The sequence below is a fragment of the Colletotrichum godetiae genome (genome assembly GCF_030913485.1).
Source record: "Colletotrichum godetiae strain CBS 193.32 chromosome Unknown BDP55scaffold_45, whole genome shotgun sequence".
In the NCBI taxonomy this organism is placed as follows: Eukaryota; Fungi; Ascomycota; class Sordariomycetes; order Glomerellales; family Glomerellaceae; genus Colletotrichum; species Colletotrichum godetiae.
Window position 1 is genome coordinate 21,638 of NW_026851293.1, and position 15,647 is coordinate 37,284.

Sequence of the window (15,647 nt, forward strand, 5' to 3'; positions counted from 1 at the left end):
GGTGGTCCCGCTGCTGATTCGGTACAAAAGCTTACGTACCGAACGACTGGATTTGCCGCGATTGCGAAGCACACAACAATCAGACAAGCAACGTCAGATTTCTTTGACCAAGTCAAGTGACAAAGAAGTCACCAACGAATCAAGGCCGAGGATCCTGAACAATTGCAACACTACAAGGAATGGCCCAGTTTGGAATACATGTCATCAGATGAACCCCATGTAGATCGCTCGAAGATAAGCCCAATTGCCAATTTGTGTGGTCGTATATTTGACTCCCTGCAAACCTTCGCGATTCATGCGCTTCTCCGTCTCTTACAGCGGACTAGGCACTGCAAACAGAGGGGCAGCGGGCCGCTCGCTGCGAACGCCGTACTATGTACGCCCTTTTGAAGCCAAGCTTCTGGCATCGAATGTCATCTCTTGGCATCGAGTGGCCAATTGTTATTTTACAGGATTATGCGTCTGAGTCCTCACCCAGAGCTCCAGTTGAGCCTTGATAACACCATTCGCAGTTCTTTGAAAAGCACTGCGTGATTGGGGTCACCTCCACCAGGGCCAGAGATTCTAGGACTGCTTATCGAAATGGGGATTGATGCATGTTCTCCTCCAGGGTGGCCATGCTGTTGCACTCTGTTTACCCCAATATCCTGACTCGCGGCGATAGAAAGAGATAAACCGATATACCCATATGTAACGTGGTTTTTTTCAAAGCCAGCGGCCATTCCTCCTTCTTCGAGGACAGTTGAGTGGTAATCTCGATCTTCTCAAAAAAACGCTGTCGAATATTTCATCGATGGGCAAAATGGGACAACAGGGACGTCAAGTACAGACGAAGATCAAGTATTTCGATGATCCGGGTGTGCCTTTGGTGCCCATGATAATTGGAGGGTATGTAAGATGCCAATCCCGACTTAATTCATTGGGAAGCTAATTCGTGATGGAAAAGTCCGGAACCTGGCAAGCCTCAACCTAAAGTCGAAATCCCGACAACTATCACCGACATCACTGGCAGAGAAAACGAGTTCACTCTCGACGTTCAAGGATTCCACTATGTCAAGCATCAAAGTCAAATAACCAATTGGGATGATGATGAGGAAATCAAGCGGGTTAACTATCCCGAGATGGAGAAGTTATGCTACAAGGTCCTGTCCGAGACCGAGAATATGTAAGTGACTTTCTATGTGCGGCGTGATGAAGCTTTTTCTGCCCACCAACAATATCACAAGTCTGGCATCATGCTGACACGCATAGGCCCACGCCCTGTCTAGTTCATATCATGACACACATCATCCGTCGCGGTCCTAAGGATGGCGAGGGCCCGAAAGGTCCGGCGCCTTTGTACGGCGTCCACGTGGACCAGTCATTCAAGGCAGCTGAAGGAGTCGCTGAAAGATGGTTGAAGGAAAGAGCAGAAGAACTGCTCAAGAAACCACGGTACCAGATTATCAACGCAAGTGAACACTGCTCGCCAACTCCCAAAACAAAGCTGACAGAGTTACACAGATGTGGCGACCCATTCGTCCAATTACTCGGGACCCATTCGCGGTGTCGGATGCCCGGACTATACCAGACTCTGACCTGGTGTTTGTACCAGTGCGATTTCCGGACCACGATACTGAAGCCGTCGAAGTTCGCCCGCCGACTACCTCGCAGCACAAGTGGTATTTCAAAGATCAACAACAAGTCGATGACGTGCTATTCTTCAAGCAAGTGGACTCATGCACCAAGCCTAGTGTTCCTAGAAGAGTGCCTCACTGTGCCTTTAAGGATACTGACTTGCCAGAAGGCGCTGGTGAGCCGAGGGCGAGCATTGAGGTCCGAGCATTTGTTTTCTACGATGAGGACTAAGTACATGTACTCGTTTGAAGCCTCTACCTTAGTACACGAGGAAATATCTCTGCGGCATTGTCGATTACGAGCTGTCATAATCAAGCCAAAGCTCTCGAGATACTCCTTGCCAGTGCCAAGTGAACGGGTGATGTTGGATGAAGACTATTGATCCACATATACTCATTGGCAGCATAGGTGCAATTATCCCACTTAGTGTCTGGCTCAGGTGTTCCACTGGGCCAAAGGTTAGTGGAATTAGTCTTCTGCGGATCTAGAGAGAGTGTGAAATTCATGGCTTACTTTTGGTATGCCGAACAGTATGTCGTCGTGTTCTTGTAAACCGCAGTTTCTTTGTAACGGCCAGGCGTATCTATCACCCTGTCAAACAATCCATACGTGTCGTATTGGAACATGGTCACATCTCCGTGAGTCTCTCGCAAGTCGTTGACCAACACGCCAAGGCGCTCATTCCAATCCTCAACCGCAGCCTTTTCAAGAGGAATGCGCTCTCCAGCCGCACTGGACTGGGTTGTTCTCGGCATCCGCTCAAGTGGAGGTACGTTGAGGAAGAGGAAGTTACGGGCACCCGCCTCGTAGACTTCTTCCACCAACTCCGCATATCTATCAAAGATTAGCGGGTGAAGGTCCGTGGAGTTGCCATTGGTATAAGATTTCCCAATGTCATTGATTCCGATGAAGAAACCGAACAAAGAAGAGTCAGCACCCCAAGTCTGGTTGTTCCCGGTGTAGTTGGGGATGAACCCATTTTCAACTTGGCTTACAACGTCGATGCTGGACGTCACAAGAGTGGTGTCGACGGTGGCACCGCTCTGCGCGAAGTTGTAGGTCAGCAGCAGCGATGCATTATGCTTGGTGGTGAGATATTGGATCCAGTTTTGTCCGTTTGCGCTGGTAGGGCCCGGGTACGTTGGATTACCAAGGGGATTGACGATGGAGGGCTGGTCGCGAGTGGCATAAAATCCAGTCCTCGTATAAGAATCTCCACTGCAGTGACATTTGAGCCTTGAAACAACTGCATGGTTCAAAAGACTTTCACCTACAACGTGAAGAGTGTGTTCAGGCCAGCCAAGCCTGGATATACTGCTGCGGCATCATGCGTGGCGAGGCCGAGAAGTAACAGCAGCAATCGGAAACTGGAGAATGATGAAACCATGCTGACTATGGGCTTTCCAGTTTACCTGGGTCAACTTGTTGGAGTATATGCAATTGTCATCAAAAGCCGGCGAGGGGAGGGATCTTGAGAGACTCTTTATACTGGAGTCTTTTTCCTGAGTTCAAGCAGTCAACTGATCAAGGTGAAGATGCCACCAACCCCCTCTCATATTTGACTCATCCATGTCTCCGAGACGGACAAGAGGAGATGTAATAGTTGGTTTCAAGCATGTGTTGTCATTTCCTTCTCGTATCTTACGCGTGGCTCACTAGTCCCCGCCTCGACAGCTCCGCTTCAAGACTTTGCAGCACAGCATCACATTTGTCTAAACTAATGTTGACAACCCTACGGAGAGACTCAGAGAACATATGCAGATCCCGGAGCTATCCGTTATCAGATGCATGCGGGTTTCAGCGAGGGCGTGTTAGAACTCTATGTTGAGGGTACATTCCGCCAATGGGATGTTTTCTCAATTGTTTGCGAATTTGAAATCCACCAAGGGCCCGGCGACCCGGACCAACTTGGCCGGAAGTCGGGCTCATTGCCCGAATCCATCTGTACACTTTTGTTTCCTTTTCCTATTGCTTGGCTACTTCACCTAAGAATGTAAGTGAATAAAAGTTCATCGACCATGACCAATCTGAGTGAGATACTACGCATAATTCCAGTCGTTTTCGTCTGCAACCAATCCACTACGTAACTCAGCGTCTAATCGTTTCTTCAACATGACACGTCTGTAGACTTCAATTATAAGTAAAGAGGAGATATAGTACTCCTGCCACAATCCCAATGAAATAGTCACTTCTGGAATCACTTGACTATGACATAACACGCGGAAGGTCTGACTTATGTCTTGGTTTTCATTGAGCTGGATAGGCCAAAATATGACATTTCACCCTAATAAGAGTTGTAGACCTTCACAAGCGCGAAAGTTTAAGGTGGTAGGATGACTACAGCTGCTTTCCGGTTCAGTACTCCTGCATACTCAAGGTATTCTTGTATACAAGTGCTGTCTTTGAACCTCGTTAAAAGATTTGACTGCTAAGATCAGTAATCCAGGTGGAAGCGTCGATTATCCTACTTTCCACGAGCGATGCTTTTCACGTTACCTAAGCCGCTTAGACTATTTAATCACCGACTCTTCGTTGGTAAAAACGCTGAAGAGGGTTAAAGTCGACTTGAGTCTACGCCCAGGGCCACCGTCACCCAGAAAGGTTACAACGTGCCCGATGACCACACACCGATCTCTGGTCGCCCGCAAATTTCGGCCCCCACGATACTCGCAACATAACTTCGGCGATGAACTGATTATCTACTAGTCTGTCGAGAATATATACAAATCACGTTGAAGTCAGCTGAGAGAGTCTATTGGTGCCCACCTTGCCTTGCACAAGTGTATTCTCGAACCGCCATGCAGTCGGGAATCGGCCCGTTCAAACTCTACATCGTGCTGATAAGGTGGCCACGATGACGACGTCGACTAGAATCAGTCATCGCCTTGAGTAGGGACCGAGTGGGCGATTGACTTTGAAGACCATATTGCATTTGGATCATGGTTCTGAGACTCAAGATTCATCTCATAATAGGCCTTCATGTTGGTTCTACACCACGAGGTTCTAGGTGGAATAAGCTTTTGCACGGTGCGAGCTGTGAGGTCCTTGCTCTAGAACCGTAAATCGATTTTGATGAGTGTAATAGCCGCGATGGTTGTAGTGCCCAACGTTCCAGACTTCTATTGGTCAGACGCTATGGGATAGGGTGTCATAACGATTGCTTGATGAGACCATCGTATCGTTTGTGGCACGTTGTCGCGTCAAGTCTTTACGATACGCGCTAATCTTTCATAATATGACGTGAGTCTTCAACCACATCGAACCAGGTTCTCTAGGCGCTCTGTATGAGGAGACTGTGAAAAGAGTTGAGGGTGTTAAATATAAAATGTACGGATGTCTTAATCTATATGCCAATGCCAAATTCCTTCACGTAAAGATTGTTGCATTCTGCCGCCCCAGTCCGTCATTAGTAATATAACAATGCTTCCTTGCCGCGCCTTCAGTCTAGAATGCAGTAAAGACCTTCCATCCGGTGCGGTGAATTCTCGCCGCAAGGATAAAAGTCGTTCCTGCAATGCAAAACACGCCCGAGAACACCTTGATGCCGACCCACCCCCCCGAGCCAGCCAAAATAGCTCCGTTGATAGGGTTCGTCGTCAGACCGCCAATAGAGTTTGTGAAGAACGTGATTCCCGTGCGGAAGCCAATCTCATGGAGGGGCGAGATCTGGGCGATGAGGGGTGCAATCAACGAAACGTACGCGCCGGAGCAGAAGCCGAAGAGTATGGCAAAGGCGATTAGCGCGCCGTCCGAGTTGGCCGGGATCCAGAGCGCAAGCATCCAGATCGAGGTCAGGTAGCACACCACCACGAAGATGTTGTACTTTCCAATCTTGTCGCCCATGAGGCCGGAGAATATTCGGCCGAAGAGACTGCCAGCGTTGAGGATGGCTACGAGATACTGCGCCAGGTTAGGGTCCATGCCGGCCTCGAGGGCCTGGACCTGGATGTAGTTGATAGGCACGAAGATGCCGTATGTGAATAGGAAAAAACCGATGACGACACAGACAAACTCATACTCCTTAAAGGGGCGGATGATCTGATCCATGGATATCTTTTGGGGACGCGGCGGGTGGAGGGCCTTGACTGTGAGGTTCGCGATGATGAGGAGACCGAGGATCATGAAGGCGCAGATGCGCATTGCCCAGGGATAACCCAGCGACTTGATCAATCTTGTCACCATGATCGGGAAGACGATGCCGCCGATGCTGGAGCCGGTGGAAAGGAGACCGAAAGCGGCGCCGCGCTTGACGTTGAACCAACCGTGGATCGTATTTAGTGCCGGCTGAAAGATGGCTGCAACGCCGATGGCGGAGCACACGCCTTGTGCTAGGAGGATTTGCCAGTACTGAGTTGCGAGAGAGGTCATCATGAGACCAAAGACGTGAAGGAATGTGCCGGCAAGGATGAGGTAGCGGGGGCCGTAGTGATCGTAAAGCTGTCCGATGATGGGTCCCTAAGAAAGAATCAGTTTACATGTTCAAGTTGTGGTACTGGAAAGATCATGAATTACCATTGCCATCATGAAGAAGATCTGGAGAGAAGGAATCCATGAAATGGTACTCGGCGAGTAGTTGCGGAGCAAGTCGTTCTGGTAGTATTCCTGGAAAGCTCCGACACCTGCAAGACAACGTTTGTTAGCTTCCGCGACCCTAATCTGGCAGACCAAAAAAAAAAATAGACTTTAGCCTCAACGTCGCAACGAGAACTGCTACTTACTATTTACCCATCCGAAACTGCAAAACGATGTACACCAGGCGCCAAGAACGACAAGCCATGCCGTGACACCTCCGTCCGGCGCATCGCTGCCGGGCCAAGACGGCTTCGCACCGTCGGCCGGAGGACCACCTTTTTCCGGGTCGATCTGCCGTATCGTGGAAGGGTGGTCGGAAGAGTAATCCGTTGTATTTTGATCTACTTTGACGTCTGCTACGGACGGATGCGGGTCCGAAAAGGTCATCTGGGGGTCCGATGGGGATGAATGCTGTTGTTGCTTCGACATCTTCGGCGGAGGTTCTGTTGTGTCGGCCAAAGGCTTGATGGTGGATTTCGAGCCGCGTTGATAGCTTTAGAAGCTCTATCGAGGCCTCGATTGAGAGCTGAGTTGTTGATGTTGTTGATTGAATCTCTTGATGACGAAAGGTCTCTCTACCCCGGGAAGAGCATGGGTTAAGTAATTCTCGAGATTCTTTCTCTGGGTGAACAGAAGGAAGAGTGTCAGTTGCGGGAGACCAAACGACAAAGAGAAGAGATCTCAGCGTCAGCGGCCCTCGTCCGCACCGGGCGCCGCAGGGAGATCTGCATCGTCACCCTAGATGGGCCAGGGGGCAGAATCGCATTGGAAATCGGTATCCGTTACGACCGAGAGGGTCCTGAACCTGGTCATTGAGTCAAGTTTGCTTCCAATCTAGACTAATGTTTCCAGTGATTCGGTGCACTAGCACTGTTCGCGGCGCGAGATGGTGTGGGTTTGGCGCGCTCAGGAGGCGGCGATGGAAATCCTTTCGGCGTGCGGCGCTCTCATGAGCGCCGAGGCCGAAGACTGTCTTTGTTAGCAAACACTGCCATCTCGAACCCCTACAGGAAATCTCGGCGCCGAGACGTCTCCACCGCGACGATGGTTTCATGGGCCGTTGGCATGTGCGTTCCTCGCCGAGATTGGTTGGCCTTATGGGAAATCTCTGAAGTAAGCATCATTAAGACTGGCGCCAGTAGCAGAGGACTTTCATGTTGAAGCTTATTGCTCTTTAGTTTGTCATCCAGTTCTCCATTATTAATATGCTTTGGCTAGACTCTTAGCTATATGCTGACCACCTTCACGGACTTTGCGGGTTGCCCTCAAGATTCAATATTCGCAGGCACGTTCGTCACGCTAGCGGCAGCATGATCCGGAGCCACGATCATAGGACCTCTCATCTTCCCCAATTCAATCTTCTCGGCGCCATCTACGCTACCGCCGAGCTTGTCAACAGACATTACTTCTGTCGAGATGCAAAATACGGAGCTTTGATACGACGGCTCCGAGACGAGCGCCATGTATCTAGGAACATGTCCGGTGCGGCGCAGGCTTAGTTGGAGTGGGTAAGACACCGGTGATCCCACCGGGTCGTCCCACACCTGCGCAACAGTGCCCACAACATCATCATATCTTGACGAAGTTTGTTAGCAAACAGTGACAGAATAAGCCAAGAGAAACCAGAACTTACCAGAGGCGCCCTTGTCCCCAACACCCTCCTCCGCAACCTTCAAACTAAGGCCAAAGAAGTTCGACGCGCAGTAAACCATGGGGGTATCATCAAGAAGTAAACGCAGCCAGTGCCAGTTCACACCATCTCAGCAACATCAACAGGCTTCGCAGGGTACGGCGTCTTGTGATCTTGCGACAGCCTAATATCTTGGTGCTCGATATGATCAAAAGGCTCTTTGTTCTTCAATGGCCAATTCGAGCGTACGGTGCGCATCTCGGCACCCGGCACGTCGTCGACGGCCTGCCTGCCCAAGCTCTTGCGCCGTGCTGACTTTGGAACTGGCGGCAGACTTTGTAGCGCGGCGGCGCGGTCAAAAACTGTGGGTGACTGCGGCTCATCTGGAACGTAAAATCGTCTGGCGATGCCTGGCGCCACATGCTTCATGAAAGCCTTGAGGAAGGGCAGACAGGTACAGATGATGCCCACGTTGGCTTCCACAACGCTACACCGAGTTAGCAAGTGAAGATAATGACGTTCAAGCGCAGTGAGATGCTTACCACCAAATGATGCTTATTGAAGCTGTCCAGGTGAAGTCCGCGTTATTAAAGCCTAGAGGGATCATAACCATACGAACGATGCTGGGCCCGAGGACACTGCAGGTGTTAACGATGACTCGTAATTCTAAGTCGGCGACATCAACTTACAAGCCTCCGGCCATGAGGAAGATAGTCATCTCAATCTTCTTGACCAGCCTCAACGAAAGGGGTGAGAGAATCCATATTGGCAGCAACAAGATAGCGAGATCGGTGGCAACATTGCAGACCGACAACATCAACCACCACATCGACCGATCGACACAGGTTCCTGGCACATCCATATCCCAAATCTTCTCCATGGGAGTGCAGAGGTATGCCCAGCCAAGCGCGCCAGCGAGCGAATACGCCACCGTCGCAAACATGACCACGTACACAACGATCCTCACGGCGCGCTTGAGAGGGAACCGCAGGTAGAACACGAGGATCGAGGCCTTGGTGAAGAGAACAGAGAGGCTATACGCCGCGAGATCAACCATGCTCAGCTTATGGAAAGCCACGGCGTCCGCCCTGCTCACGTCCCATATGTGGTGCCCAGCTCCATTCCTAGTCTCGTAGACTTGGATAACCGAGTATGCCGTGGCAAAGAGAAGTCCGATAAAGATGAGGTCGTCGTCGCGTTGGTGGCGATGTATCACGACCTTGACCGTGTACAGACGGATCCCGCAGAAGATAATGGCTAGGAGGTTGAGCACGATGGCAACGACCAACACCTGTGGCACGAGGGACTCGGCGGGATTGTCGAAGTTGGATACGATGCCTGGCGGGGGCGGCGAGGCGGCCGTGAGCTCGTCTTCGCTCATTGTCCACATCGCATTATGGATCTTGGGGCGGGTTTGGATGACAGGTTTTGTCTGGCAGAACTACGGAGAAGTGTACGAGTGCGCAGACCACGGGGAAGAGGTTCGTGTCGAGACTATTTAGCAAAAGCCTGAATCGCGACTACACTCGCACACCCCCTCCCTCTCCTATCCCCCCCACTGACATCAGTCTGGATGTTCTTCACGGTAAAAGTGGCCGTGGCCATGGTCCGTTCCTGAAACGTTGATATCGTGCCTGGAACGCACTGACTGGTTCGATGAACTGGATCCAAGGCACGTTGACCATCGGCAAATACTACCAACCGCAACGCTTCATCTTGGAAAGCTTAACTTCATTTTCCTCCTGGGGACTACGCCAGGGGTCAGGTCTGGTCACTTGGGTAGTCGCGGCCGGCAGTTCAAGCTTTTCGACCGGAGAATAAAACCGACAGGCAGGGCCACCTTACATCGGGAGCCGGCAAGCGAACAAGAAACAAGACTTTTATCCCACGAAGCGCTACGTCGTCGGCATCTTGGCAAGTATGTTCCTGAAGCTAGCAACGCTTCTAGAGACCCCCTGAAGATCCCTTCCGCTATGCCAAGCGCTTAGCAGGCTTAAGGTTGTTTGCTTGGCGGAAAGAAGCATAACGATATTATCCCGATGAACGCTGAGTGGACGCGGACGCGAGGAGGGTGCAGCCGCAGATGAAGCTGGTGCGGCGGACAGTGTTTGTTCCTCAAAGTATAAAGCATGGGAGGCGTTCTTTGGGACAAGGAGAATAGTGAACAACGCCCTGCCAGCCAGGAGAGCGCTTGCTATCAGAGTTCGCCGCGGAAGGCGATGATGAGGGCAATTGGTTGGAAGCGAGAATCTTCATCCGGCACGGCATCCGCAGGCCTCTCTCGGTCGTTGACAAAGCTTTAAGCTCCCGGCGGCGACTTAAATGGGACGTGGGGGGAGACGTAGGAGGGAAGAGTGAACACAAGCTTTTCCAGGGCTGAACAGGGATGGCAGACGAAACACGGGAAACAAGTGAGGAGTCTTGGCTCGATCACTTCTCTAAGCGGCGGCAAAGCGAATCTTGCCTCCTCTGAGCGGTTTATGAAATCGTGGTAAAACGGCGCGTCGAGGTGTCATCCCTGGCCTGAAGCATTCGACTCTAAAGTCTAACTTAAACTCGGGGTGGAAGCCGTTGGGACTAGTCAGCCTTCCTTCGCTCCCAGCCGTTCCCCACGTCGAATAGCAGTTGTCGGAGTACGGTAGTGTCGGTGCCTCTGGCCTCTTGACCGGACGGATGGCTCAATGTGCGGCGGAAGTTGAAGATGGGTCAAGTTGGGTTGATGTTTAGCCAAGTCACCTGGTTGTCTTGGCCACCGAAACAAGCCAAGATCGTCGCGCCGTCTCATCAAGCGTCATCCTAAAAGGCATGTCAAGCAGTGACTGGGCGAGCTCGAGCCATCGAGATTGGCCAAGATTGTCATTTCGTCCCAGAGAATGCCATTTAGATGAGCATTCGGCTTACAGATAAATACGTGAGGTAACTATCCCACTTAATTCAGGATTTTGGAGGCAGTGCGAAAAGTATCCCACTTACAGAGCTGTTTGTCAGACTAGACATCTCACCAATATACTTTGAGTTGTGCTCTAGGAGTTTCAATCGCTCTTGGAGTAAGCTCTTAGAAACAACGTCGCCTGTAGGCCCTGTCGGCACAATGTTTGATATATCAACCGCCAAGAGACATGACGTCCTGATTAGAGACGCAGTGAGCTGGTAGGCAGTGCGAGCAGAATATTCAACGTCTGCCCACTGGACCAAGCTTCAAGTCCATGTCACGGTCTGCGGGGAAGAACAAACAGTCGTGTCTCGGACAGCAAACGCTATGGTCCACGCCACGCGGAGACTCGAGACGCCGGCAGCTGGTTCTCTTTTCGACTGCCGTTTACCGACAGACCAATCTCATTCGCCGGATTCCAATTGGTTCCCGTCAAAGTCTTAAGTCGTCTCGTCTTGGGATTACGGCGCCATTGTTTTGGAAGTTCTGGGGCATAGTAATTGGTTCTTTTTGAAACTAGACATCTGTCGTCCGTCAAGTTGGATGATTGGAAACCAGTCGTCTCATTGCCGCGGTGTTCTCTCTTCACGCTCGGCCTTTTGCCACAGTCCGCAAGACCGAATTTCCTTCTTTTCGATTCAGTCTGTCATCTGGAAGTGTCGAAATCTCGCCGTCTGTGCGGGTGAAGGAGTAGAGTTGGAAGACTTCGCCAGCAACTATCAAGCACAAGCACCAGAAATAGTAAAAGTGTAGACAGTAGGTCCGTTTACTTATTGCTATCAATTGCCGCGATAGCTCACCCTTTCCGGACGGTCATGAAAGATCCCGATTGGCATCCCGGGATCCGCATCTCCCTCGGTCCCCGTGAAAAATTGGCCCACCTGTTTGCTTCTTCCGCATTATTACGGAGTACAGGAAGCATGAACGGATTGGCGGTGGCACATAATGGCATGCATCGCACGGAGCCCCCGTTCCTGCAGCTCCTGCAGCTTGCCTGCCGGGCGCAAGAGAGAAAGAAGAAGGTCGTGACAAGGTTACATTGGCCATGGAGTCGTGCTAAGCCTAAATGTGAAGTTGCGTTGGCAATCAAGCCACCCTCGACTCTTGGGACACGAGAAAAAGGTATGGCAGAGCCGACGTCGGCTTGGATTCATAAAAGATGCTTTGTGAGCTGCAGATGTAGTCTTATTCACGAGATATGGCGTGTCCTCTGATCTGCGGAATAGGTACACCACGCTTAGGCAAATTGAGGCGTGATAAAGAATGTAGTGGTAGATAGCTCACCAACTTGCCAAGATGTTTAATGAATGCCCTGGTCGGTAATCCATGCTTGATAGGGTCACAGTGCCGAATACGAACAACCTGCAATTGCATTGGCATGTCACTTGCGTTGGGGTCACTGGCTGATGCAACAACACGCCGGACGCGCTGGATAATGGAAATTAGATGCTCAGGATACGAGTCGCGATCTTATCCAGGATGTTCATGTTGTATATAACACCATCGCGATGTTAACCCATCGTTGCGGAGAGGGGAAGCTTCCCAGGTTACGGCTCATCGTCACTAGATCTCTTGTGATCCCACACTCGTTTAATCGTTCGAAAGGGGTAATCTACCCTTGACGCAGGATGCGTCTACCCACCCTCCTTCTCGCCGCCGCGAGCGTGTTAGGCATCACAGCTCAAGGCAATCACCCGCTCATGCGCCGAGCTGATGACAATGCCCCTGAGACGGCAGCAAACAAGACCACAGTCGAGCCCAAACGCTTCATCGTTGAGTTCAGCAAGGTAACATCCCATCCTTCTCTTCTTCAGACTTTACCTAGGCACCGAGAAGCAAGACTAACACCATCCAGGGGGCCGACGCATCAGCTCTAGCTGCAGAGATTGCCAACCAGCGCGGCGTCAAGGTCCTCCGCGTCTTCACCAGCGACATCTTCACCGGCGCCGCCGTCGAGACGGATGTGGAGAACATTGACTCGCTCCAGTCTCTCGAGCCAGTTAAAGTGGCATGGCAGTCGAGGAAGCTGAAGCTCGCGCCCAGCACGCCGTTGGCGTCGTTTGTGGAGAATGCTACCGCTATCGACTATGATATTCACCACATGACTGGTGTCGATAAGTTGCATGAGGCTGGTGTGTTGGGAAAGGGTGCCAAGGTTGCTGTTGTTGATACTGGGATTTGGTATACCCACGAAGCGGTATGTGGATAGGACTCTGTTGTGAAATGTTGAGTGGGTTGCTGACCATTTTGAAAGCTCGGTGGTGGATTTGGTGAAGGCTTCAAGGTTGCCGGTGGTTATGACTTTGTTGGTGATGGATGTCAGTTCACTTTGGTTTCCCCTGAAGTCCAACCAGATATTGACTGCTTCAGCTTGGCCAACCGAGGGTGAAGTCAAGAACCCCGATGTCGACCCCTTAGACCAGCAAGGCCACGGAACTCACGTCGCCGGCATCATCGCCGGTAACAGCAGCATGTAAGTCAAAAACTCGCACCACACGGTAATTGATCACCCCGAAGAAATCAAAGGCTGACACACAGTCAAGCCTCACCGGAGTCGCCCCTGCCGCAACCCTCTACGCCTACAAAGTCTTCGGCACAGTAGACGGCACCGACGAAGACACCCTCATCGAAGCCTTCCTCGCAGCCTACGAAGCCGGCGTGGACATCATCACCTCTTCCATCGGCGGCATCAGCGGCTTCACAGACAACGCCTGGGCCGTCGTCGCCACGCGCCTCGTAGACCAAGGAGTCGTCATCACCATCTCCGCCGGCAACGACGGGCAGGCCGGCGCCTACGCGGCCAGCAGCGGCTCCTCGGGCGAGCACGTCGTTGCCGTGGCCTCAGTCGAGGCCGACGTCCTCGCTTCCTCGTCCTTCAGGGGCGTCTTTTCACTCGGGGGACAGACGAATGAGACGCGCGTGGCGTATCGTGCTATCGAGGATTGGTATCCTTCCGAAGTAAAAGACTGGCCCATCGTGCCTCTGAACCTCAACACCAGTACCGCAGACGAGGCGTGTAACCCCCTTCCCGTGGGAACCACACCAGACCTTACGGGTGTGGTAGCCCTCGTCCGCCGGGGAGGCTGCAACTTCGACCAGAAGCAGCGCAACCTCGCCCCCTTCAACGCCTCGCACATCCTCTTCTACAGCAACGAGATGCCGCTCGTCCGCCCGACGACGGAAGACACGTCAAGCCTCATCGCAATGGTTGACGCGCGCGTCGGCGCCGCCATCATCGACACCGTCCGCGCGGGCGGCAAGGTGACGGCGGACTTTACGGAGCGTCCCATCTTCCATATTGTCGGCATTAAGAACGAGGAGAACGGTGGAGTTGCGAGCTCCTTCACTTCTATTGGCGCCACGAATGACCTCTTCATCAAGCCTGATGTCGCTGCGCCCGGCGGCCAGATCTTGAGTTCTTACGTTGGCGGGGGATACTCCATCCTGAGCGGCACGTCCATGAGCTGTCCCTACGTCGCCGGTGTGGCGGCTCTCTGGGCAGGCAAATTCGGAGGACGTAGTGTTCACGGGCCCGAGTGGGCAAAGAACCTCGCCATGCGTCTCATTACCTCCGGCGAGGCCATCAAATGGGACGACGGCGCTCTTGAAAACAACCCATATGACTTCCTCGCGCCCGTAGCCCAAGTTGGAACGGGTCTCATCAACGCCACCAAAGTCCTCGAGTACGGCACCGCCCTCTCCTTTGCCAAATTCGCTCTCAACGATACACGTCACTTTAGCCGGTACCACGCCGTCGACATCACCAACGCCGGCGCTGAGTCCGTGACATACACTTTTGAGCAGCAGGAGTTTGGTGGCATGAACACCGTCAACCTCGACCCGACCGCCTGGGGAACGCCCAAGATTGCATGGTTCGAGGAGGTCATGGCTGCACCCCAGAAGATGACGCCCTCCATATCCTTCCCCGGACCCCTGACTGTCCAGCCGGGTGAGACGAAGGCTGCACAGTTCGGCTTCAACTACCCTGACGCAGGGGCACAGGGCCTCGACCCGGCAAAGCTGCCTATCTACAGCGGCAAGGTCCTGGTCAAGGGAAGTAACGGCGAGACGCTCGGTGTACCATACCTGGGCCTGGCAGCGGACCTGCACAAGGACGTGGGCATCATGTTCCAGTATCCGACGGGCTTCCCGCGCATCACATCCACGCGTAGCGACGTCCCCATTGCCCAGAAAGCCAATTTCACCTTCAACCTCGACCCGGCGGTCCAGGACTTTCCCAACCTTTACGCCCGCGTGCAGTACGCCACTCGCGAGCTGCGATGGGACATTTTCGATGCATCCTGGGTGGAAAGGGACTGGAAGTACCCTCCCGTCGTCGGGCAGGCTGGCTTCGTGGGCGCAGCGACGAGCTGGTCAAAGGCCTCGGGGAAGACGTTCATCGATCCCAGCGTGGATGATCCGAATGATATCATTACACTGCCCATGCGTGACGTGCCTAGAGATATTGTTGGCGTGTACGGTGTTGAGTTGTGGTGGCTGGGCCGTCTGGCGAATGGTACGCAGATCGCACCGGGCAAGTACAAGATGCGATTCGCTGCGTTGGTTCCGTTTGGGAACCCTGAGGCTTCGGATAACTGGGATGTCTACGAGACTCCTGCATTTGAAGTCTTGCCTCTATCAGTTTGAGGGTTGAGTTGAAAATGAGTGAGGCTCAAGGGGTAGGGTATCAGTAATAGCATCATCTAATAATTGCCACTCAAGTAAACGTGTAGACACAAGATCATCTCCGCAAGGTATATGTTCTGCAAGGTATATGCTTCATATTGGGTATTATGTCTCACAGAGTTTGAACTTAGCAGGGTCGCCTGTAGGTGTGCTGCCAGTCTCATCGTCTGATTTAGGTGGCTATAAATGACTGAGCCCCTCGGAAGGGAT

General features: G+C 52.4%; 5 protein-coding genes across 5 annotated transcripts; 2 read left to right on the forward strand and 3 right to left on the reverse strand.

The window, feature by feature from the left end:
• Positions 1 to 802: 802 nt before the first annotated feature.
• Positions 803 to 1,848, forward strand: BDP55DRAFT_696673 (cephamycin biosynthesis protein CmcJ; the record flags this gene model as incomplete). Its single annotated transcript, XM_060577595.1, has 4 exons — positions 803 to 888; positions 947 to 1,165; positions 1,252 to 1,450; positions 1,504 to 1,848. The coding sequence occupies 4 exons, from the start codon at positions 803 to 805 to the stop codon at positions 1,846 to 1,848; spliced, it is 849 nt and encodes a 282-aa protein (XP_060425573.1).
• Positions 1,849 to 1,928: 80 nt separating this feature from the next.
• Positions 1,929 to 3,040, reverse strand: BDP55DRAFT_617426 (uncharacterized protein; the record flags this gene model as incomplete). Its single annotated transcript, XM_060571282.1, has 3 exons — positions 2,892 to 3,040; positions 2,131 to 2,835; positions 1,929 to 2,064 (listed from the first exon to the last, which is right to left on the reverse strand). Exons 1-3 carry the CDS (start codon positions 3,002 to 3,004, stop codon positions 1,929 to 1,931), a joined length of 954 nt encoding a protein of 317 aa, XP_060425574.1. The 5' UTR covers positions 3,005 to 3,040.
• A 1,702-nt stretch (positions 3,041 to 4,742) lies between these two features.
• Positions 4,743 to 7,062, reverse strand: BDP55DRAFT_617427 (major facilitator superfamily transporter). The gene is made up of 3 exons (XM_060571283.1): positions 6,336 to 7,062; positions 6,130 to 6,236; positions 4,743 to 6,072 (listed from the first exon to the last, which is right to left on the reverse strand). The coding sequence occupies exons 1-3, from the start codon at positions 6,616 to 6,618 to the stop codon at positions 5,062 to 5,064; spliced, it is 1,401 nt and encodes a 466-aa protein (XP_060425575.1). The 5' UTR covers positions 6,619 to 7,062; the 3' UTR covers positions 4,743 to 5,061.
• Positions 7,063 to 7,939: 877 nt separating this feature from the next.
• BDP55DRAFT_696676 (uncharacterized protein) lies at positions 7,940 to 9,200 on the reverse strand (the record flags this gene model as incomplete). Its single annotated transcript, XM_060577596.1, has 3 exons — positions 7,940 to 8,306; positions 8,362 to 8,457; positions 8,509 to 9,200. 3 exons carry the CDS (start codon positions 9,198 to 9,200, stop codon positions 7,940 to 7,942), a joined length of 1,155 nt encoding a protein of 384 aa, XP_060425576.1.
• A 3,082-nt stretch (positions 9,201 to 12,282) lies between these two features.
• Positions 12,283 to 15,486, forward strand: BDP55DRAFT_771563 (serine endopeptidase). Its single transcript, XM_060581111.1, has 5 exons — positions 12,283 to 12,538; positions 12,607 to 12,948; positions 13,006 to 13,069; positions 13,122 to 13,224; positions 13,295 to 15,486. The coding sequence occupies exons 1-5, from the start codon at positions 12,380 to 12,382 to the stop codon at positions 15,396 to 15,398; spliced, it is 2,772 nt and encodes a 923-aa protein (XP_060425577.1). The 5' UTR covers positions 12,283 to 12,379; the 3' UTR covers positions 15,399 to 15,486.
• The last annotated feature ends 161 nt before the right edge of the window (positions 15,487 to 15,647 follow it).

What these genes read in the sequence shown, in the direction of transcription:
- BDP55DRAFT_771563 (XM_060581111.1), top strand. Translation starts at nt 12,380, where the DNA reads ATGCGTCTACCCACCCTCCTTCTCGCCGCCGCGAGCGTGTTAGGCATC. An exon ending in TGACTTTGTTGGTGATGGAT is followed by an intron (nt 13,070 to 13,121) that starts GTCAGTTCACTT and finishes TGACTGCTTCAG; the next exon opens with CTTGGCCAACCGAGGGTGAA. An exon ending in ATCGCCGGTAACAGCAGCAT is followed by an intron (nt 13,225 to 13,294) that starts GTAAGTCAAAAA and finishes CACACAGTCAAG; the next exon opens with CCTCACCGGAGTCGCCCCTG.
- BDP55DRAFT_617427 (XM_060571283.1), bottom strand. Translation starts at nt 6,618, where the DNA reads ATGTCGAAGCAACAACAGCATTCATCCCCATCGGACCCCCAGATGACC. An exon ending in CAGTTTCGGATGGGTAAATA is followed by an intron (nt 6,237 to 6,335) that starts GTAAGTAGCAGT and finishes GTTGTCTTGCAG; the next exon opens with GTGTCGGAGCTTTCCAGGAA. An exon ending in TCTTCTTCATGATGGCAATG is followed by an intron (nt 6,073 to 6,129) that starts GTAATTCATGAT and finishes ATTCTTTCTTAG; the next exon opens with GGACCCATCATCGGACAGCT.